General features: G+C 41.8%; 1 protein-coding gene and 1 long non-coding RNA gene across 8 annotated transcripts in view; one reads left to right on the plus strand and one right to left on the minus strand.

Annotated features, from left to right (window-relative positions):
- Nucleotides 1–834, plus strand: part of LOC145420199 (uncharacterized) — a 42,057-nt gene extending 41,223 nt beyond the window's left edge. Inside the window, exon 3 of the long non-coding RNA XR_013901500.1 lies at nucleotides 687–834. This is a non-coding gene — a long non-coding RNA (uncharacterized LOC145420199). The remainder of the gene's footprint in view (nucleotides 1–686) is intronic.
- Nucleotides 1–23,420, minus strand: part of robo1 (roundabout, axon guidance receptor, homolog 1 (Drosophila)) — a 227,900-nt gene that overhangs the window by 13,644 nt on the left and 190,836 nt on the right. For 6 of the 7 annotated variants that reach the window (XM_026191730.2, XM_080289181.1, XM_080289183.1 and 3 more), the window contains 15 exons: nucleotides 22,548–22,686; nucleotides 22,267–22,394; nucleotides 17,175–17,299; nucleotides 16,823–16,994; nucleotides 15,009–15,214; nucleotides 13,136–13,217; nucleotides 12,779–12,947; nucleotides 12,525–12,691; nucleotides 12,291–12,412; nucleotides 10,366–10,597; nucleotides 9,424–9,545; nucleotides 7,740–7,911; nucleotides 5,441–5,641; nucleotides 2,623–2,649; nucleotides 680–722 (listed from right to left, as the gene is read on the minus strand). In XM_026191730.2, coding sequence (XP_026047515.2) covers nucleotides 680–722; nucleotides 2,623–2,649; nucleotides 5,441–5,641; nucleotides 7,740–7,911; nucleotides 9,424–9,545; nucleotides 10,366–10,597; nucleotides 12,291–12,412; nucleotides 12,525–12,691; nucleotides 12,779–12,947; nucleotides 13,136–13,217; nucleotides 15,009–15,214; nucleotides 16,823–16,994; nucleotides 17,175–17,299; nucleotides 22,267–22,394; nucleotides 22,548–22,686 — 2,107 coding nt within the window. The remainder of the gene's footprint in view (nucleotides 1–679; nucleotides 723–2,622; nucleotides 2,650–5,440; nucleotides 5,642–7,739; nucleotides 7,912–9,423; nucleotides 9,546–10,365; nucleotides 10,598–12,290; nucleotides 12,413–12,524; nucleotides 12,692–12,778; nucleotides 12,948–13,135; nucleotides 13,218–15,008; nucleotides 15,215–16,822; nucleotides 16,995–17,174; nucleotides 17,300–22,266; nucleotides 22,395–22,547; nucleotides 22,687–23,420) is intronic. The other variant, XM_080289182.1, reaches the window with a different exon arrangement.

Raw genomic sequence — 23,420 nt, forward strand, 5'->3', positions numbered from 1 at the left:
TGAACAACCATTGTCTTTGTGCAGAGCTGACAATTCAGTCATACAACTGAATAATATAATGATGGCTTCAAGCTAACTGTTCATTAACAGAAGAACAACACACGCATACATTACAGTATTAACTATGTTTTGGACTAGAGTAAAGAGCGCATAATGAATGAATGCATATTTTCCTGTTTTTTCCCTGCTATTTACCAGTTATGTGAACACATGCCAAATGCCATCCAATGGATATACAGGTCCAAGTCCAGACATTCTTGCTGTTTATGCAAAATGCACAATTCCACTACATTAGGCGGCGTGCTGTTGCTGCTGTGTACATGCATGTAGCTCCATTAATGTTTTATGGTGATGCTACGGCACAGCCTGGTGGTTGCATGTGGTTCTCCACCATTTGGGACAAGGATGGGCACTTGGCAGACTATATGGGGCTTTGTTCCTGTAGAATTATTACATACTTAATGCAAGTCCTTACCCCTCTCCTCTGCTCTGTGCTACCTTTGAAAGGCACAGCACTCCCCCTAGTGTTTGTCAAAGAAAAGTACACAAGGCACACCCTACTAATATATTCCGGAGGTTTAAGGATTCTTTGTATTTGAAATTACATTCTTAGCATTCATTCACTTAATGCGCCTGTTTAAAAGATATATTTTTTCAAAGACACTAAACAAACTCTTACCTTCCAGCACTGCTGACACCTTCTCCACCTCTTTGATATGCCACTGAAAGAGAGAAAATGAGTTTGTCGTGATTCCACCAACGTTATGATTGTCGTGATGTCCTTCTTTTCACCACAGCCATGTAAGTTCAACATAAAATTCTTTATTTGAGTTACTTATTTTCTTATTGAATTGTTTATTTATTTTGAATTGCCAATTTTGTGAAAAATGATTGGGAGAAAACTGCTTTTAAGCTAGTGCTGTGTTTTTGTGTTTTGTATCAGAGCAAGTGAGTGTGTGATTGAATGCATGTGTCATCATTTCAGCTGAGTCATAGACACACACGCACACACGAAGCAACAGGAGCAGGAGGATGTGTAAGAGGCTTATGAAGAACAAAGATGCAGAGCTCTTTGGTTGTCTGGCTCGGGTTCAGCGTGTTTGAAGCTCTGTGTGCTGCAAGTTGGACTCTTTCAAGGAGCTCTAAGCTGCCGGTGTGTGTGAAGGCGAGATAAACTTCTAACTTTAATTACAATCTCTTCCCTGAGAGGAGAGAAGGTGGAAGAGGGGTAGGTTGGGCCTTTGCTGTGTTGATTCCATGTCTCTCTTTCAAAACAGGAAGTGTGTGGTTTGGTCTCTGCATGTAGCCAGAGGAGATCTTATGCAAAACTAAATTATCGCAGTCTGGTTAAAGATGAAAATCAGTATAATGCTCAGTAAAATCCTGGTTTCACACAGAGTACCAGGGCAGGGAATTTCTCTCTAAAGAATCGAACCTAAACGCGCAAGCAAGGACTATGTTTCAGCTGAAAGATTTCCATGAAACAAGCCTGCCACTGCAAAATTATTCTACCTGATTGCAAGCCTCAAGGCAGACACAAAGCGCACTGCTACCGTGTAGATACAATCCCTGCACAGACAGGATCAACCAGTAGAACAACAAACACAGAGTGCACTGGATTGTCTCCTTCACTGTTACTTCCTCTTATCTATTCACACGGTTTCACATTTGCCATTTCGCTAAACACCGCCAACACCCTTTTGCACACCTCAAGGGAACAAGGAATTTCCGAGGGATGAAAGTCCACGAGTGAAAGAAGAAGGTGGAGAGAACTGTAAAGACAGACTTGCAGGGACAGAAAGATACAGATATACAAGGAGCTTTTCTTTTATCTGTTTTATGCTGTGTCACTTCAGCTCACAGATAACCTCCTTAGCTCTGCTGCCACTTGCCTGTTTAATTGGTGTGTTGGAGACTCTGGTGGTGTGTCATTCTCCTAAATCCCCTCTGAGGTTGCCAGCAGCCCTTTGATCAAGTTACCACTACTATAAAACAGATTCTTGGTACTGTGGCCTCTCTTTTTTGAGCTTTAAGTTCTGAAACAGCTCAAATATTTGCTGGAATATTTATGTGGAGGTAGACCATTGCTGTGCCAATTAATTGGGCCTTTCTTTGTTTTTTAATCAAGTGTTCCTCACCAACTTCTCTACAGCTGGTAATTTCTCTAATGATTCTATTAGGACTGTGGTTGTTAAAGCCATTAAAGGACGCTTTCCCCAACGGCAGTGAAAATGTTTCTGTTGTTATAAGATATTCTGGTTTGGTTTGTATTTAAAAGGAAACAAAGAGGACAACCTTCCCACTGAAAGAATAACATATTGAAGGACAAACAAGGGATCTTTGAATAGGTTTAGGAATCTTTTTTTGGATTTTATGGGGGATGTGTTTCTGTCATTGTCAGATTCTGATTGTTTTCTTGTGTTGTTTTGTTTGTCCTCCTTTTTTCCTGAATTGGCCTTTTTCTGTTGGGAAACTGGACTGAGATGTGCTTAAGGTTTTGAGCACACTGTTTGGTATTTTTATGTTCCAAGAAGTTTGTGAAAATGGGAAAAGGCCTGTGCTGTAGTACATTGAGTTTATAAAAACATAGATACTGTATGTACTGCAGGAGAAGGTGCTTACCTGTTGGTGTAAAAGTGAAGGATGGCACTGTTGGAAAAGACAGAGAAAGAAAGTTATTGAATTATCAGAACTATCTTTCTAAATATTAACTCCACAAAATGTATAAGTTTCGCAATACACTTCAATAGCCTGTATTCACACGCTGCATGCTAGTCTTTGATCCTCTCAGACATCCCAGAGGGAAAATGAATGTTGAGCCAGCTGCTGGTTCAAGTCGTGGCCCAGACTGTCGGAGGCCTGCTGTTCAGAGGTCTCGCACTGTTGAGATGTCTGTTGCTATCTCAACACTCACATCATCACCCTCACAACTTAATTGCTCGCACAGGCATGGAAGGGGTTCTTTATTAAACATCCATCTACTGTAGTAGGGTGCCTGTTTTTGAAAACTCTTGTAGAAAATAGGATCCTAAGTATCTGATAGTTACTGCAAAAAATTACTGATATCATGCTATAGTTTTTAACTTTAACTTTGTGACTTTTTCAATACAACATGTGGCAGGCAAAGAAATGCATCAAATTCTGTTTTGTTTTTTTTTTTAAGATTATTGCAGCCCAACAAGTAATTATGGCCTGGTCATGAAAGCCTTAGTACAACATTATTTTCACATTTTCATTTTTATTTATTATTACTTTTTTTTTAAAGCATTGGTTTATGAAATGGTTCAGAAACCCAATGAAAGTGGATTAAATTCTTTAATAACTTCTATATTTTTATGGTCTTTAAAATATAGTTGAGTCGTTTCCCTGTTTGAAGAAGTTAAGAATGCTCCAGTAAACACTCCAGTTGATGCAACTTTGCCCCATGCTGGTAGTCATCCAGCACACTGCCTTAAATATGTGCATTTTTTAGAAATGTTGCACTTTGCCTTCAGACTAAAACTGCTTTTGCGAAGAGACATCTAAGAAGCGGATACTACTGCTGCTGTCACATTTTTATTTCCTCAAATAATTACCTCATACAGTACCCCGTGCGAACAGATGTCCTTTAAACATCACAATCATCTTATCACGTTTGAATCTTTCCCCTTGATGCTCAAACAAATCGAAAGATATGAGTGGTTGGAAAAGATTATCTGTTTGATAAGCCTTTGAAGAAGAGACGTACCCAAAACAGTCGTGAGAAATAGAAACGTGACTAACATGCATAAATCAAGAATCAGGTTCCCATTCTCGCAGATGTTTGTTCCCAAGAGCGATGAACCAGTATGTAACCTGTGACTGTATGTAACTGCTGCTTTCTTTTCTTAAAAATGACTTGAGCTAAAAGATGTGAAGGCTTCTGTAGCATCCCATAATAACATTTGTGTTACACAGTGATGTCATTTGTAGTATTTCGAATAATGACAGAGCGCCATGAGGTCATGAGGGAAACAAGAGAAAGCTGTTTAGACTAATTTTGCATTGACAAAATAAATGTAATCTTTTAGAGACGGCGCTAGCATATACTGTCATACACAGTAATGCAAATTCAGCTTAGCGAAGATTGTTGATTCATGTGGTTGCAATTATACTCTTTTCAAAACAAAGACTGTGGTCTGGGAACACCAGGAGGAGAAAAAGGGGAGGTATGTCTGCCTCCTGGTTTTCTAAAGAGCTTCCATCTTCCTTTCTTTCTTTTTTTTTCTTCCAAATTTGACCAAACATCAACATATATGATTCACAGCGGGACATGAGGTAACCTTACGCTACACTGTCTTCTCATCTCTTACCTGACCTCAGATCATGACTGCATTCATTAAATATTGGTCTTCACTTTGTTTTCTCTGTAATCTAAGACATAACAAAAAAAAACCCACAATAGCTCTCACAGACCACACAGGTAAATGTGCAGGAGATCAGGATAAGCTTAGCTGAGGTCTCTTTTACTTTGAGAGACACTGCTCCCACTTTTATCATGGCTGGAGTAAATTGAGAGCACAGATAGCCACAGATTTACAGCTAAAATCATTGTTTGTGTGTGTATCAAGGTTGAAGGGTCTATCTTCTCTAACCTTGGCAATCAGCAGTAAACCTAAACCTGGAAGTGAGGCTGTAGAAGGTAGCACTCACAGGCAACAGCTGCACAGCCCAAGGCCACACATTAAGCCAGCCAACACATAAATGAGACTCTGAAAGAGGGGCTAATGGCTCTCTTTATACTCTAAATATTGCGGGCAGAGGCTGGGGATGTCATGAACCTCATTACTTTAAGTCGGGTAAAAAAAAAAATGAATGAGTTAGGCAGAGGCTATGCCAACATCCTTGAAATACAGTCTTTGAGTTTTTGAAACAAAGGTATGAGGTCCTTATTAACCAGAATGAAATAATTGGCTGCTCTGTATCTGAAGGCCTCTCTCTCAAAAGTACTTTGACCACGTGAGAATGTGTCCTTGAAAAAGCGAGATTACAGCCAGACATTATCCCTTTCCCAGCGCAGTCAGAAGGGAGTTGGTAAAAGGAGGAATTTTGGATGCCAAAATGTACTTGACTGCAAACACTCCTAACACACTCCTGCAAAGACAGCGTGACAGAAGTATGAAAACAAAATAAAAGAGGTGTTTATGCAGTACTCTCAGCAGGAGCTCACACTGCATCTTAAAGTACTCTACGGGAGACCTCACCTCCAGCGCTGCTCTACAAAGAAATCTTTGTGTTTGACAGAGAGAATGTGAGGTAGGTTGGCGTCATTTAGGGTAAAGACGATGGGGAAGACCGAATTGCGTCGCACTCGCTCACTAAATGCAGTGAGAAAACCTCACTGAAGTAAACCGGCGCCTTGAATTTGAAATTCAAGTTGATAGTTCGGTGATTGTTGAATTTGTTACACTCGTGTACTGACCTTTGCGTATACCTGCATAGCTGCTGGACAGGCCATTCCGCTTCTTTCGGTGTCTGTACAACCAGATGCTGAAGACCATGAGGATAATCCAACAAGCAGCTCCTATGCCTGCTATAAATGCCGGCTGTTTGACCACATCTGAGATCTGCTGGGACAGGGGGTTCTCCTGGTTCACTGTGTCGGTCATTCGGCCAGAAGCATCTAGAACAGTGAGAACAAAGTAGAAGTTATTTTTTGTGCTTTTTGCGATTATTAGACAGCATATTAGTAGACAGAAAAGCAGTGAAAGTGTGTGGTGGGACTTGACCCCAGGCCGCTGCATTTCAGCCATGTGGCAATGCTAAAACTGGCACCCACAAAGTAGAAATGATTGAAGAAGCAGTATATTTTGACTTGCAAATTTTGGATGGGACAAGTGAAATAATGTGAGTTGGGAATGTGAAAACAACATTATTCAAAGCTGAAACTAAACCAAGTGGAAAAAGACTGAAATAGAGAAATACATTTAAAATAAATGGAGCCTGCACAATACATAAATAGGGATATTCTTTCTCCTGGTACATAAAAAGATTCTTCATCTCAGCGGGTATGTATGAGGCTGGGGTTGTTGTGGAAAAGGAGTTGTTTCTATAATTCAAAAGGCTTTCATTGCAAATCCCAGTCAACAATAGCAGGTGAGCATATAAAAGCAACCAGAGACATTCAAACAGAGCCTGTGCAGCATAACAGCCTGATGGAAGCGGATAGGAAAAAAGAGAGACATCATTCACACCGAGCAATAGTGGTATCATAATCATATAAATAAATCCAAAGAGATCAAGCTCAAACACAGATACCACAGTAATTAGTCTGTGGAAAAACTGAGGTGTGAATGCCTTGAAGCCTGTTTCACTGTGAAATGCGCTGCTGCAAAGATGCTGGCTGTACAGCTGCTCACAACAACAACCTGCTCTCGGTCTGTTTTTCTCATCGTGACACATGAAAGATTTCTTTGACTTGCCCCAACCCCTGTCACTCTGAAATTTCTTCATGTTCTCGTTACTTTGTCTTCGTCTCTTTTTCTCGCGTCTTTCATGTTGTAGCCACTCTTCTAAACTGGCACTCTTAGCCAGAAGCAAAAACACTTCCCAAAAGAAACCAGCTCGCTGCCTTTACCCCTTCTGTATCTTTCTTTGTCTCAGGCACTGAGGCTACGTCTCCATTTGGCTGCATCCCTTCTTACTTTGCAGTCTTCTCAATTTGTGGCTCTGTCTGGCCGAGGGAACGCAGCATGTCAATGTGACTAAGCAGCCCACAAGGGACTGTACAGGTATCTAGGCCGGGATGACGCATACAAGCTCCGAGTGTGACAAATGCATTTGGGTGAAGCGCTGGTCCCCGAGGCACATTGTTCCAGTGCAGTGTTGGAACATGGCAACAATCACCACAGGAACTCTTCAAGTGAGATAAATTGTATCAGTCACAGCCAATGCTTCTTCATGCCCATCCCAGCCCACTCAATCACACATTTGAAACCAGATGGAGCTCTTTCTCTCTCTGCCTCATCCTGCTATTCATGTGTTTTCCATCTCTCCCGAGTAGGCCAGCTCAGAGCTTTGGGGAATAAAAACTGACAAAATATCTCCAAATATTTGTCCATCTAGACTAAAAGAACAAAAAACAATAAGTAAATTACAACAACTGGCCTCTGAAGCAGGCTCCGCTGTGTGTCTTAGCATTAATAACATGTCATGTCTGAGCCCGGAGTGCACGATTCATTATTGCCTTTGTTGTCTGAAGCGAAGCAGAGGCAGAAAACATTGCATCCTTGACTGGAGAATGGAGCAGGGTGCGGCAGTCAGTTCAACAGCTCTGCCACACAGGAATTTAATGTGCCTGTGTTGATCGTACTGCCAGCTACTGTAAACTAAAGCTATTTCAGACTATGCAAAAGCTGTATAAGACCCCCTGTCATTCAGACCCATCAGACTCCCGTGTGGCAGGTTTGATGATGTTTTTCTAACAATAATCACCCCAATTATAGTTTTAAAACATCGTTGATGATAAAAAAGAGAAGACAGGCAGAGGCTTGCACATGGCTGTTCCCATAAAGAAGGGCATTACATAACTGTCTGTTTACTTGGCATTAAGTCCTTTCTCTCTAAAGCTCTTAATTTAAGATGTCTGGATTAATGCCATAATTATTTGTCAAATATTTGGACTTCACTCAGTTGTGAGGATTGGCAGAAGACAAAGGCACTGAAGTAATGTTTTTAAAAAAGGAAAAGAGGGGAGAGAAGCAACAGTTGTTTCTACTCACCGAGCTGAAAGAAAGTGACATCACTCTTGACCCCTGGACCTGCACCAGTGCTGGCTGCTACCTCCACACTGTAGCGGATCCCCGGGGCCAGACTGGGAATCAGCACGGAGAAGGTTGAGCCATCAACTGTACGGTTGATGTGGTACCTAGTCTCATTCCCCAAGCACCAAATCTGCCATAACAGAGACAAAGATGAAGTGGAGATTGAGGCAATGTTATGAGCGTTTCGTGAGAACATTTAGTTTGGTAGCTGCCACTGGTCTTGTGCTCTTATAATAGGCTGGGGCCATTTTAGCACAATCTGGGTATTGCGTTTCATCTCTGAGGCAGGAAAACATGTTATAACTTACAACATTTTACAGAATATGCTCAACACAGGGTTGTTATTACTTGAGGTAGTCATAACATGTCACGGAGCAGTCTCAAACCAATTAAAAACAGTAATCATCTCCTTAACCCAATTTTAGCAGAAGCTTAGAGCTGCGAGTCCCTAGAAGGGCAGCTGTCTCACAGACAAACTCCAACAGGGTCACAGAAGTATACTTTAACCTGGGATTAGGACTCAGAGACATCTCTGTCAGTCTGTTTTCTTTACCCCTCACCTCCTTCCACCAGTTAACTGTGTTAATATGCTCACTTCATCCAGCGTGTGTGTTTTTGCACTTCTGTGATGAAAACTACAAAGGCTTAAAATTTCCTGTGCATCTTAAAAATTGTGGTGAGAAGCAGTGCCGCTGGGGACTGAGCTCAGTAATGAGCAGGGAACACTCTCGAACTGTACTTAAAAACCATGAAATTACTCTAAAGTCTATCAGCAGAAAACATTTACCTGGAAAATTAACAGTGGCTTAACTTTTTCACAGGCTCTGCCTCATCTCCCTTTTTGCCACTCACCTATATCTCTTCTGACTCATAAAGGCTTTCCAATTAAAATAAAGGACTTCCACAGCATAATGTATGACAGGACAGTGCTGTCCTATATTGGCCATTGTTAAAGTGTGAATATTATCTGGTAAAGAGGTAGGACAGGGGACTAGAGTTGTTACAGAAAGAAAGATACTGAGGTCTTTTGCCAAAAGTTTACTCTCATTCTTATACACACACTACACTGATGTTCTACTACATCTTTATTGACAGCAGGAAATAAAGGCAAGTAGTTTGTTCTTCAAAGGAAACTTCTCATTTTCATTAATACCACTACAATCATATATTATAAAATACATAATCTCCCCTAAACTCCTAAAAAACTAACATTCCATCTCTACTTCACAAACACATCTGTAATCACAGCTTAAAGCCTCACTACAGCCCAGCAAATAATAAAAGATAATAATAACATTTTGGTGAAAAATATACAACACTGATAGATTTTTACTTTTGAAATGCCACAAGATGTGTGAATTTACCACCTCCACCAGATGGCACTGTTTCACAACTGTTTCCACTAGCTTTCCAACTTTCCTGTCTCTGAGCTTTTGTCAGCAGACACAGAGGTGTACAAAGGTATGCCTCATCTAGGAATTCATTACCTTTCCATGTCTATGTATTGTCTGTTTCTCTGTTATTCTTTTATCTGAGCATCTTCACCTCTGTTTTGTCTCCTTTGTGTCTCTTTCTGAACAGTCCTACTTGCTCAGACCTGAGGTAAGTGCTGGCTGTTTGGGTTTTTTTTCTTCCTTGTTACCTTGTACTCCTGGACCACCCCATTCTGCTCCTCTTCTGGAGGGGGTTGCCAGGAGACGATGATGGCAGTCCCATTGTCCCCACTCTCTGTCACTGTAACCTTACGAGGAGGGGCACTGGGGGCTGGGGAGGTAGACAAAAGAAAAAAAATGTTCATATATGATAGGGGGAAAAAAAAGCCTAAGTGCCTACAGTCTCTCCCTGCTTTCTCTGTGCAATTTAGCTGTCAGAATTTCTTCTGTGCGTGACTAAAGCTCATGTGTGAACAAATGACTAATTATCAAATTTATAAGCATTTTTTAAAATCTGAAACATCACTTTGCTAAATGTAAGTGTTTTTTGGGGGGTAAAAGCAAACAACTGTTATTCAGAATAGACAGTTATAGTGCTGGGGCATATGCTGCTGTGTGAGCGCCAACCTGTGATGGTAACTAAGCGCACACAAAAGAAAAAAGAAAAAGTCACAGTGTGCGTGAGTGTTACAAACACACATCATTATGAGAAAACAAACGTTATGTTTAAAACTCCAGAAACAATTATCGACACAATTGGAAACAAAGGAGAATCCAGCAGAAAAAGATCAAAACACTCCCACACATGCAACACAGAAAAACGCACGCACTCCAGTAAACACTCTGCACTACAAATTAAAATTTGCAGTTGGGTTTAAACCAAACCTCACAAGTCTGCCACAACCACACCCTTATGAAAAATGAGTATAACACTTGCAACTGGGGTGTCGTATATTGCTCGCCATACCCAAGCATGCGTGAATATAACACAGTTAGCGATAACATAATCCTGCCTGCTGCCAGCAGCTGTTGTATTCTCTCACACATGCAAGCCGTGCATATAAAACTGTGTAAACATGAAAACATGCATGCACACATGCAAGCACTGAAGCACTCTCGCACACAGCCGTACACATTTACACCCTCCCCACCTTCCTCCAGCGTCTTGCCAATTTTGACATCACTGTCTGTTCCCTGGAATTCATTGAAGAAGGGGCGGACTTTGAATTCGTATGTGACGCCCTTCTGAAGGTGCGGCACGACGGCGCTGCCCTCCCCAGGGGTTCGCACCTCAAACACGGCCCATTCACTCCTCTGTTGCCCCTCTGGTGAAGGCCTGTACATCACCTTGTAGCCCTGGATGTACTGTGACTGCTGCTCCACCTAGTGAACGCAACAGGAACAGAGGCAAAGGTGGTGTCAGCTTAACTGGATCATGCATGTCACAAGTAACAGTGGAAAATGATACGGCAGCGTAATAAACTGTAGCATCACTGGACAGCCATGGATTCATGCAAAGAGGTTCGCCAGACGCAGATGGAATGGGGTGCTAACTCATCACATCACCCCTCTGTTTATCCATCCCCATCTTCTACATTTCTCCTTTCGAAAGTCTGTCTATGCGCCATTTGGAGCAGCAGTGATTTGTGCAAACCACACTATGAGGTCATTGGCCAAAGGTTCCTCCAAGTCTGGAGCTGCTTAAATAGGGCCCAGACTCCCAGAACTGCCTGTCTCATCCTGTCCTGCTCTCTACTGACTGCTAAAGTCAGGAAAGAGAATAAAAAGTGCACCTTTATACACGAAGTAGTAGTAGTAGTAGTAAAAAACAAAACAAAAATACAAACAAACAAAAAAATGGTGTGTAGCTGAATAAAGACATTTGTTTAAATCATAGTGATAATTAATGTTACTTCCAACATGGAAAAGAAAAGAATAACTGCTAACCAGTATGCTAATATCCCTATGAGTCCCTGTGGAAGGCAGGCAGCACTGGCTTGTAAAGATTTTAGTGATTTCTTTATCCCTCCCCCATAAAATATGCTGCTGGCTCAGGTGGTCTTCATTAAGCTGAAAACTGTGCAAGCATTTACCACAACACAAAGGAAAATGTAAAACCAAGAAACTGCACATTGAGAATAGATTTAACCCCACAAAACAAGGAAGTTGTGGTGCTCCCTCCTGTCATGTCTTTTACTGGAACATTCCAGCGAGACAGAGCAACTGGGCAGTAATGGTTTAAATCAGTCTTGACATGTCAGTATCCTTTTTACATTTCCTAAGCCCCATTTATCACTCACTATGGCACTTCATAATACCTGGGAATGCTGGGGTGGCCTTGTGTCAAAAGACAGAACTGGGATTGTTTTTGCCCCTTGGTGACCCCCATCCTATAGTCTAATATCTACTATGCAAGGAAGTCGGTGGAGCACAAAAGCGTATTTGCATTGTTCCAAAAACATACATTTGCCAGATTAGTTATAGAAGGCCATTGGTACTTGTTATTTAGCTTGTACCAGAAAAGAAAAATCACCATGAGCTGCCGTTTCTACTTCTTCCTCACCCACCTATCCATTTTAACATCTGTAAGCCATTTCTACTTTAGAGCATGAGTTGGCAGCTTCTTCCTTCTCACTCGTATTATTTTAACAGCCGTCAACTGTTTTCAATCTTAGATGGCACAGTCTGGCATGGCACACACTGCTATATAGCACTACATGGCCTGTTGCAAGAGGTTGTGCTCTGAAGTCTAGCTTTTGGGTGGATGAGTGGTCCGCTATAGACAGAACTGCAAATCTTTGGTTTCTGGCCAGCTGACCAGTTCAGACTGATGCCAGATGGACACTAAGAAAACTTGGATTGTGTTCCAGGCTGCTTTCTGCAGTGTCCTTTCTCTGTACGATGCTAGGATGTTAGTGCATCTGCTCGGCTGAGTGGTCTGACAAATTGACCATAGGCCTATAACTAAACTAACCTTGAAGCTCTAGTGACGAGCTATACCAGCGATCCACTCTGCAATCTGATCCTGAGAAAAAACAAACTACAACAGTCCATTCATTGCTAAAATTATACTCACTGTCCACTGAACCCTGACAGATGAGGAGGAGAGAATAGTGGGGTTGTGCAGGTGGATGACAGCATCTCCTAGCTCCCTCTGAATCTGACGATGGTCCACACCCTGACTGGTGGGAGGGATATCTGTGTGGAGGCGAACAAAAATGAAAAATAGTGGTCATATTTTAAAACTCCAAATGTGACATTATTATATTTTTAAATTTACATCAATAAGAATTTATTATATAGTTCTCACCTTGTGTTTTCACAGCATCAGTGATTGGACTGGGATCGCTCAGCCCATAGGCATTGGCTGCCCGTACTAAGAAGAGGTAGACTGCACTGGGCTTCAAGCCCTTCAGTACAAATGACTCAGGTTTCACATGCTCTGCCAAGGTCTGCCAGCTGCTTCCTGATGCATGACTGTGGACACACCACAAAGAGAATTAAGATTTAAAAAGCTTTAAATGAAGCCCTCCAGTTATTAGTTTGTTCTTGGCCAAGCTTTACCTGAAGGCTTCTATGATATAGGAAGTGGGCGTGGCTCCAGCATTAAGGTTTGGTTTCCAGGAAAGCGTGACAGAGCTACGGGTAACATCAGTGACCTCAGGTTTGGAAGGAGCGCTGGGGATCAGGTTTGGGTCAGTAGGTCTGTTTGGCTGGAATTGGGCCCCAGATTCTAAATGCAGATCAGAGAAAGGCAAATAATAAGGAAAACATAGTCTACTGCTGTTTTCCAACAACCAGGGGAATGTGGAACATCTCCAAGGCTTATGTCTCGTGTTCGCCTTCAGTTTAAATAAACACAATCACCAAAATAAACGAGAAAAAAAAGAATACACTTGTTAGTAAAGTGGTTAGGCTTACCTTGGACCTCTAAATAGGCTTTCCAAGAGGCCTCTCCACTGGGTGTGGAGGCAGTGCAGGTGTAGGTGCCAGTGTCACTGAGCTGAAAGAGGAGGAGGAGAAGGGAGGATGTTTGTTTAAATGGAAATTATTTAAATGTGTCCCACGGTTTCCTGAACTGGGCTCTGCCTCTTGTTATCTTCACCCTACCATCATTGCTTTTGCTTATTGACATGCCGAAGGAGTCTGTAGCAGGCAGCTGTCATTGCCTGATAATCTCAATATCATCTCCTTTTGAGCAGAAACTGGGGGAAAGCAGCTGGAAAGGCCAAAAGTGGCGGAGCATTCCTAGTCAAATGGAAAAGATTTTCACAGGATCATACACTAATTGGAGACCTTTTCTCCCTTTGCCATCCACCTGAATGCCAAACATGAAAGTGACTGCTCTGTGCAACACATGTGGTATATGTTTAAACCTTGATTCATGATTCATGTGCTTGTAGATGTACTGTAACTTTGCCAGACAAAGACAAGGTTCACTTGCATTTTGGAAAATGTGAACCATTGTGCAGCAAATGGGTAATTAAGTATATTTGTGGAACTGGGCATAACTGGAAAAGGGCTTATTTGTCTTTCTTTCTGACTAGTTTGTTTTGAATAAAAATAAAATTTTAATAAAATTCTATTAATGCATTAGATTCAGGGGAAAGAGTTCTTTCAGTTAAAATGCAGCAGTTTAAGAAAAACTGAAGAAACACATGTTCTCTTTAAAAAATAAAGTCAAAGTTCCAGACATCTGGATCTGGATCCAACCAAAAACAAATCAGAATTTCTTGGCTTGTAGCCTGAATTTCCTCCTAATTTAACTGAGATTTGTTGACAAGTTTCTAAGATGCTAATAAGCCAAACATGAAACATAAACATAATGGCACAGATTACAAAAAGGTACATTTTTAAAACTGTCTGTTCTGTCAGCTGGAGTCTATGCCTCTGCTTGATACTAATGACTCTGTTACGGTTTGTTAGTGATTGATGCTATTCTGACACTACTGTGCTTATGTTTAGACAGTAAAACAGAAAAAATGAAAAAGATAAATGTTTGAATCATGAAGTATAAGGATATCCTGTCAACAGACCTCTGTTTTCCCCCCACCCAAATAAGAATAAAATTCATTAAAAAAGTAACACCCGCAAAACAATATGAATAAAATATATCATCCCAAACATCTTCATTAAAATATTGTCTGGTATAAATGACAAGTTCATTAATGTAAAGTGCCTGCAGAGTTTACTCTTCTACAGCAGGGGAAGGGTTCAAATGCATCTCCTTTCCTGCCTGGCGGCCCAGTCGCACTGCAATCTTGTCACCACAAGACGTGCCGGCATTCATCAGAACGCCGCAAAATGACGTGACCTCTGACCCTGTGACGCCTCCATCTGGAAGACACGTCGTTACCCCCTCCTTGTCTCTACCTAGAAGTGTGTTCAGCATCACACAGCTTGCCATGACACATAGACGTGTGCGCGCACACACACACACGCAGCCCACAGCGCCTGCTGACTGACAAGAACTACAGACTGTTCAACTTCACAGACTCCATTTCAGATCCGCGGCAACTGACTGACAGCCTGCTGAGGGTTGGCTGCTGGCAGGCAACACATGCTTTATTTACCAACCAGCAGGGGTTTGCCAAGCACATTATGCATGTGATATGGGTAACCTTGAAGTCTATTTTAAATGGATTGAAATCATGTATTATATATAGTGTATATAAATACATGGCAATTTAGCAGATTTTGAGTGAAATTATGAACAGCAGTGGGTACTACGCTGTCCTTTAACTTTGCTTGACACTAAAAACAGACTTTTTTTAAATGTGTCCAGGTGTCTCACCTTTGCATAGCGTATCTGCAGTGCACCTGTGTCCAGTTGCTTGACCCTGGAGTCATGTGTGGACACTAAGACGCCGTCCTTCCTCCACAGGATGGTGGGTGTAGGGTTACCAGATGTCACACAGTTAAGAACAACCGTGCCATCCACAGCCACCGTCTGATTGGTTGGGCCTTGGCGGATGACTGGTGGCGGGCGGTCTGACACAACTGTGGAAGCAGGAAGGAAAATGGGCAATTATGTGGATGGCGCTAATCTGTGAAGGTTTCATGTGGTGTAGCGGGGAAAGAAAAGACACGGGATTCAGTCAGTTATATCCAGCTTGTGGGAGTAAACACACAAAAGGTATAGAACGGTGAGAATTGGGTAAACAAGCTTGTAACAATGAAAGAATGGGAAAACTGCAATGGTAGCAGGAGAGGAATTCAATTCAATTTTAAGAACTGGAAGCAATTTTCTAATCATTCAACAGCAGGAGTCCAACTTAGCCAAATAAAAACAGTGTAATTAAAATGAAAGCAGCTCAGATACTTCAGTCCTCTCGCTGCAGATCCACCATAAGACTAGCAGTATACATAAAAACGCTTGCAGCCAACAATTCCCTGGCCCATCCCCCTGCCATAAAACACCAAACAGGGAAAAAAGGCTTAAAAAAAAAAACATCTAGCCAGAACAGACAAAGGTATTAGCATGAGGATGTTTAAACTCCTCCCTGTCTCACAGCCTGTGAACCCCGGGTGTTCAACACAAATCAAACAAAGACAGAGTAAAAGCGTGTGTTTGACAGAAAAAGGATGTAATGCACAAAAACGGCGGAAGACTTTAAATAATTTCTGCCGTTTGCGATTCATCATATTCCTACTATAGGTTTTCTGCCTCCCCCAGATTATCATTATTATTCATAGCACTATTGATGACCACTGCTGTCAGCCCCACTGATTTACTAGCAAGTTGCATTCAGTGAGAAGAACTCAAATTAATATCTAACACAGTGTAAAAGCAACACATAATGATATATGTATGTGTGCGTAGATCTTCAGAACCATGCTGTGGTGTAATCTGTGGGCTGCTTTGTCTTTGCTTTTGTGCCGGGGATGGTGCAATTACTAAAACACTGTCAGCATGACCTGTAATTACCAAATCTGCCTGCGGAGAAGTAGTGGCCTCAGAGCGGCCTGCTCACTTTAATAACTGTTATTATTATCCAGAGAGCACGACAGAATGAGAGAGAGAGGAGGACGTAGATTTGGAGCACGCCATTGTAGGTCTTAAATGAAGAAGGACATTTGTTAAATGAAGGGATGAATCTAGGTGTGTCATAGACAAACTAATAGCTGCCCAGATTACTGTGGGAATGGTGGAAGTGAAGCCAAGGTTAGTCCACCAGGCTTGTCAGGGATTGGCTAGAAGGGTAATTAGAGGACCCAATCCAGACCTCACCACATGGCTACAGTCTTCCAACAGTAGACAGCAGCAAGCCAGCCATGGAATACTGAAGGAGACTTTAGCCAGTGTGAAGCCAGCGAAGCCAAGTACTGCGCCACGGTCTGGGTGCACAGGCACCAGAGAGTCTCTACCTCTGACAGGAACACAACGAACTGGCCAGACCAGACCTCACAAACCTCACTTTGGATATTAATATGCTCTGAAGCAAAGCCACAGCATTACATTTGAACAGCATTATACCAATAAACCAAAGATTATCTGAAATTCCGAAGTATTATCCGACATATTCCTCTAAATGTCCTCCTAGTGTTCCTAATTCTCTCTCAGGCTTTGTTATATGCAAAAAGGGTGTTTAAAAAAAGTTTGCCTACCATCTGTGACCTCTAGCAGAGCCTTGGTGATCACACTGCCAGCAATGTTGAGGGCCTGGCAGCTGTAGTATCCCCCATCTGAGCGCACAGCATCAGTGATGGTCAGATCCCCAGTCTGAGACACTGAAAACCGACTGGAGGGTTGAGGAGGTTGATAGGAGAACAGCAGGTTCTAGAATGGATGAAAAAGGATTACATGTGGTCACCATTTTAGTATTTCCTTGAGCAAATCAACTGGACAGATGGAAGATTTCATTCTAAAATGATAGCCAATCATGTGAAATAAGCTTACAAATAGTTATTTACAAAGCTTTTTGAGATGAAAACTTTTACTGCAGTTTATTTTATTTACCTGACTGCCTTCCCGCTGCCAGAAAATGGCCGGTTGTGGGTTTCCAGTGGCCTCACACTGGAAGGTGACAGTTCTGCCAACTCCAACCACCTGGTTCTTCGGTCTTACCACAAATGCTGGCGGTACTGGAGGACAGCCATGAAAATGGTTAGCCAATGAATAGACAAACACACTACTGCCTATTACATTTATCACAGTATTATAGTTACAAGAGGGTCTGAGTTCTATGAATAGAAGACAAAGGAAATGTAAGCGCAGGCCAATGTGCTTGTATTTAATCTGTTATTGAATCCGGCTCGTTTTCAAAACTTTACATGATGTGTGCACAGCAGATCAAACAGTATGCTGATCAAATGCAAAAATGCAAGCATATTATTGTTGTAATGAATAGAAAAAACAAGGCTCACTCCTGTGCCCCTCATTTGCATGGGCAAGGGCATGGACCATTAAAATTTACATGGAAATGGGGAATAAATTTAAGCCATCTGTCCATGCTGACACCCTCCAGTAGTGCAGACCTCAACCACAATGCCATATCCATGCATGTTAATGACAAAGTCCATCTCAGACAAAGTGTGGTGACACAGACCAATGTCACATGGTGACACTAGTCTCAGTCTGTGAGGACAAATAACCTGTATGTAGAGGTCGAGAGGCAGCCCAGTTTACGCTTTTAATATCAAAAGTGCTGTGGATATGCCCTCAAATGATACAACTCTGCACACATTTTCATATTTTTTACACAGTGGCTGTATAATACATAAGAAAAGCAATCTGAAAACTGTCACTTGAAATACAGAAATAATTTGTCCATGAATAAGATGGGGTTTGGTAATGCATAAAAGGGGGAAATAATAGAATGAAATGGTGCAGCTTTACCTTGGAGGCCCAAGCTGAGTGTACTTTTTTTTTTTTTTTTTACCCATTAATGTCCTTTTGCCACTGTTGCCCGTGACAACTGAAACATGAGTGCTGATTGGATGGTGGAGAGGTGATGTGAGGAGAATGGAGGGGGGTTGTGACAGCTTCCTGTCTCTGTCAGGGCGGTGAATAGGTGACGGGTGACATTTCAACTTACCAGACACAACTAAAAAGGAAACAAAAACACAACAACAACCCAAAGGTGAATAAATAAATATTAAACAGCATGACACAAAGAGGAGAGACAAGGAAAACAATGTGATGTCCACATGTACAAATAATCATGCCATCATCAGTAAAACATGTCATATTTCATACTTCACTCAAACCCTAGGGACCACACGATAACATGCAAAGAATAATTCCTGTGAATGAGTCAGAAAGGCATTGAAATGCATCTGATTCAATGTGATTTTAATTTGGGAAGGTGTTCAAGGACAGGAAAAATGGCAGACTAAGTGAAATAAAAAGGCACAGCGATATGAAGCACACAGAGCAGATGTTTTATGCTCAGCAACATCAAGCTTTGTTTATCCTTTTTCCTCTTGTTCCAGGTGTTGTGTGAAGGTGAACATCCCTACACCCTTAATGAGGTTTAGAGCACCCTTAGGAATGGCTACACCAGTCTCTTAAATGTAGCCTTGCAAATGTACCCCGGGACTATAAAAACACAAGGTGAATGTTAACTGTCACTCTCCGGTCATAAATCTCCCCCAGCCAATCACTCACCTTATCTAATCTGTCTGCTTCAACGGCTCCCTCGGAAACATAAACGCTGTCAGTCAGAGTAATGACCAACCTCTTCCTCCTCCCCCTGCCTATCGCTGGCCTTTAAAATGCAAATAGCACGCACATCAAACAAACCTAGAAGACGCTCAGCACTATCCATGTGCGAGATGCTCCAGGAACACACAGTAATGTGAACATACACAACACCCCCTTCACCTTGCAACGCTTCCACACACCCATTCATGTGTGTCTAAGCCTTTAATTAGGTAACCCTACCTCTCCCATGCTGCTGTGATCACAATTGTGGACCTGGTGGGAGAGGAGATCTTTAAACCTGACCTGGCTACTTTGTTGTGAGCTTTCTTCTGGCTCACAGAGCAGAGGTTAGTCTATCGATAAGCTGATCAGAGCAGCCGAGGAAAACACACCGAGCACTGTGGCATCCAGCCCAATAGGAGGCAGACTATGTACCGAAGACCACAGCAGAGATATTTATAGGGGTTTGATCGAGGCTGCTGTTCAGTGGGCCTGTCATCAACACAAGACTCAGGCTGCATGCAGAGGATTTGGCCTGATTAATAGCAGCTCCCACTGGGAGATGTACATCATACTTTATTCTGTCCCTCGCTGAGATTTTGCATTCTGTACATGAGCCGAAGTGGAGATCTCACAACAACAGGCAAATATTTATTATCACAGGTTTTGGTATTTATTATAACTCGAACTGCACACACAAAGCCGGCGGGAAAGTTCCTCTCATTCACTCTGTTTTGGCACCAGTTCCAAGTCTCCTTCCAGACCCTTTACATGGGTTATTAGCAGCGCTGCTCTAGGGACCACCATTGCATTCATGACCTTTCTGCACATAAATCATGGCTAAGGACAAACTTAACCAGCTCAGAAATAATAACACATCGACTTTTTTAAAATTCTGTGCACTACAATGTGAAACAATGTTTAAATTCCATACTGCATAAACATTGTCCCCATGCCCACTGTAGTGTGTTTTTTTCTAATTCTTAAACCTTATAGATTTTGTATTTTCATAACTTAATGAATAGCTGAACAAACTATCTCAGGACTACATTCTCAAGTGGCTTAGATTAGCTATTTTACAATCAATGTATAAATAGAGCTGGTGACTTGGCCAATTCTGTGTTTCTTCCATCAATCAAATGAATATTTCACTTGACATATTTATAAGACCAGAGGAGCTGTAGCAGACTGACAAACACATGTGTAAGACAATAATTCACTGATTAAGTTAGTAATGAGAGCAGAGCGCATTGAAAGAAAAATAGCCCCAGGCGCCACTTTCACAATGTCGTCATTGTTCGCTGACAATCCCACCACAGAAAGCGTGAAAATCTCCCCGTCCATACAGAACAGCATTCTTCTCAGAAACTGTCCCGCTCTATAATAGATTAGCTTTGAAGGCCAGTATCTTTAATACTGCGTGTCTCGTTATAGTTCTAATATTTTTTTTGTTCAATCAGCTGCAATGATAAAGACATTTCATAATGACATTGTAGGAAATGACTTCTACATTGAACCGTTTTTTAAATCCAGTTTTAATTAAACTGGTTTTATCTTACATTTACACATGACCACACAATTAGAAGAAAAACTTCAATTCAAAGAATATTTATATTCATTTCATTTCAGCCTTATATGCCCCTTTACTTTTCAGGCTTAGCAATATTGCCCTACTTTGAGTTTTGATTCAGGGCAACAGCAATGCCCACTGAACCCACAGGCTAAACGACTGCCCCCCATAATGCTGTTGTCTTCAGTACTATAGCGGCATCTTACTACCTATACATCATTTACTCTACTTTGGCCTGCTCAGACCTACAATTACCCAGCTTTTCTTTCCATTCCTGTGCCCACATCTGTAATTAGAAGCATGTCATTTCCGGGCGTGGGACTGTGGCCTGCTAGTCTTTAATTAGCTGGACTACTCAGTGGCCACAACCTCGATGGCCTCCTCGTGTCCTGGTCTGAATAAAAGTCATGAAATTCAAGGATAAATGGAAATGATTCTTAGAACTTGGGTTTAGGCATCAGCCATCGTTGGATTTAACCATAGCATTAGCTCAAGGAGTCATATGATTCAAATTACATGCTATTCACCTGGTGTTACACTTGGAGAGAAAAAATTGGTTTCTAACTCTGTGGAGGTGGTTTTTCTTTGTAGTTTAAGTGTTTTTTTGTACCTTTCTAACTCTTATAATATGTGGGCAAACAGTAATGTATTAAAAGAGGGTCAGGGCTTTGCTTCTCTCCTTCTCCACACAGCAGGGAACTGGCCCGAGGTTAAGACATTTAATTTCCACTCAGGACAGGAGAGGTTTTAGAATTTCAAATATGACCCTTGCTCAGGAGAACAGCTTATTGAACTGGTGCATCAATGCTGTTCCCTTTCATTAACTAAGCTTTCATCAGGGAGAGAGAAAGAATGAAAAAAGGCAATAAGAGAAGTAGATTTATTGACGGGTTTATTGGCAGGTGTGCCTAATCTTGCTCCTCAAACCAATCTAAAGATCGCTGTCTTGTGGAGAAAAGCAAGAAATAATTGCAAAGGGTAGCCATGTGAGGATGAAGTATCTTTTTTTAAACATGTGGGGGTTGGCAGAGGAATAGAATTGCCTTGTCTCCTTAAATCTCGGCTGTGCAGACTGCTGGTAGTGACATTAATATGACTGACCTCACTGGAGAATTCTTTCTCCCCCTCTATCCTCTTCACCACAATTGCCCCCAGCCCCAAATCCCAACCTGTTCTGCATCATTGGTGAGGCACCTCCATGACCAACATACTCACTGCCCTTCCATCCAACACCACTAAGCTCCCCCCTCCTTCCCACCCGTCTTGTCTCACCCGACTCTCAGCATTCCCCCTTAGTTTGCCGTTAAATGGTCTCTGTGTTCCTCTGGTTCTCAGGAGGGTTTGGGGGGTGATCCCAGCCCCCAATTCCTCTGAATGGTTTCTTTCTGAATGTTCATACTCTGTGACCAGCTGCTTTATATTCCAACTGTGTTAATAAGACATCCAGTAGAGACGGCTACTGGAGGCACTGAGATATTCCATATTTTCACAAATACTATTGTACATCTTAAAATGTGAAGGAAGACAGGCCTCCGGAGTAATGCCACTTGTATAGGGCAAATGAAATCGATTACAGCCGAGCTCCCATGTGCTCTCTACAGCTGTTATGGATTTTTGCGTTTTGTTTTATTAGAAATCAATCAGCTAATTGAGAGAGAATAGCTGAAAGTGATGACCATGTGGCGCTAAAGCTGAAGACCATTATTGCACCGTAGCTGGGCTAAACTGCATTTAAATCAGGCAGCACAATAACCCAAAATGGAAATGAATTCAGAATAGCTGTCCAAGGGGCCATGAATAACATATTTGTAGGACTACAGGAGTATTTTGTCTTACCGTGGACAGTGAGCGTAGCTGATGCCTCCGCCTTGCCCACCATATTTTCTGCCACACATGTGTAGGAGCCCACATCAGCAGAGACCAGACGACGGATCTTCAGGGTGTGGTCCTCGCGAATTTCATACCTAGATTAAAACAGGTACTCATATATCACATGTTGTCAAAGACAAAAACAGTTGCAGACAAAGACAAAAGCGAGGGTGGATCAAACAAAGACAGGGAGTGTGTGACTTAGGCAGGTATTGTGGGATGAAAGGGGACCAGTTGATGAGTCAGACCTTCCTTTCGGCAGATCACCATCATCTTTCCTCCAGCGAACAGTGGGAACTGGATCGCCACGGGCCTCACACCTGAACTCTACGCTTTGGTCCACTAACACCACCTGGCTACTCGGGCGACGGACAAAGCTGGGACGCTCTGCAGAGATGAAAAAGAGCACGTAAATGAACACACAGCAGTCCTTCAATCATGTTTTTTTAATAGAGCTGAAGCTTTGATTCCATAAAAAAAACATAAAAAAATCTCAGATCCGTCCAAAAAAAAAAAAAAAACCAACTAAAAATAAATCACAGTGGAGAAAGTTTAAAAACAAAAAAGAAAAGAAAAGGCAAAAACAGTCGTTTTGTATTTATTTAAACCAAGGTGTCAGTGTTCATGCTAATATAATCTCTCATTATTATTCAGTTTCTAGTACGTGTCAGTTCAGTAAATGAGTTTTCTGATTTGCCTTCCTCTGCTGTTCACCATTTTCTCTCTTTTTAGTGCAACTTCCCTTTACTTTGCCCTACTTTACCAGATAAGCGCCACCACAAAGATTCAATGTAAGCTCATTGAATCTTTGTGGTGGCGCTTATCTGGTAAAGTAGGGCAAAAAGTAAAGGGAACTTGACTTGACTTTTGAAAGTCAAATTGCTTGGGAAATCAATTTAGAGCACCTGCATGTGCCCAAATATTGATGTTTGGTGCTAGAGTATTTTTATTTGTAAATCCATCATGGATCCAAGCTATAGCAATATTTGAATCCCACCCCAACAAAGATAGACACCTATAAGACAAAATCCAGTATACTATAGAAGCCAGATGGTATATACCACTCTCGGTCCGACTCTCTCTGCTCAACAAGTCACAAAAGTTAAAAAAAAAAAAAAAAA

This window comes from Astatotilapia calliptera, chromosome 14 (genome assembly GCF_964374335.1).
Source record: "Astatotilapia calliptera chromosome 14, fAstCal68.1, whole genome shotgun sequence".
Classification (NCBI taxonomy): Eukaryota; Metazoa; Chordata; class Actinopteri; order Cichliformes; family Cichlidae; genus Astatotilapia; species Astatotilapia calliptera.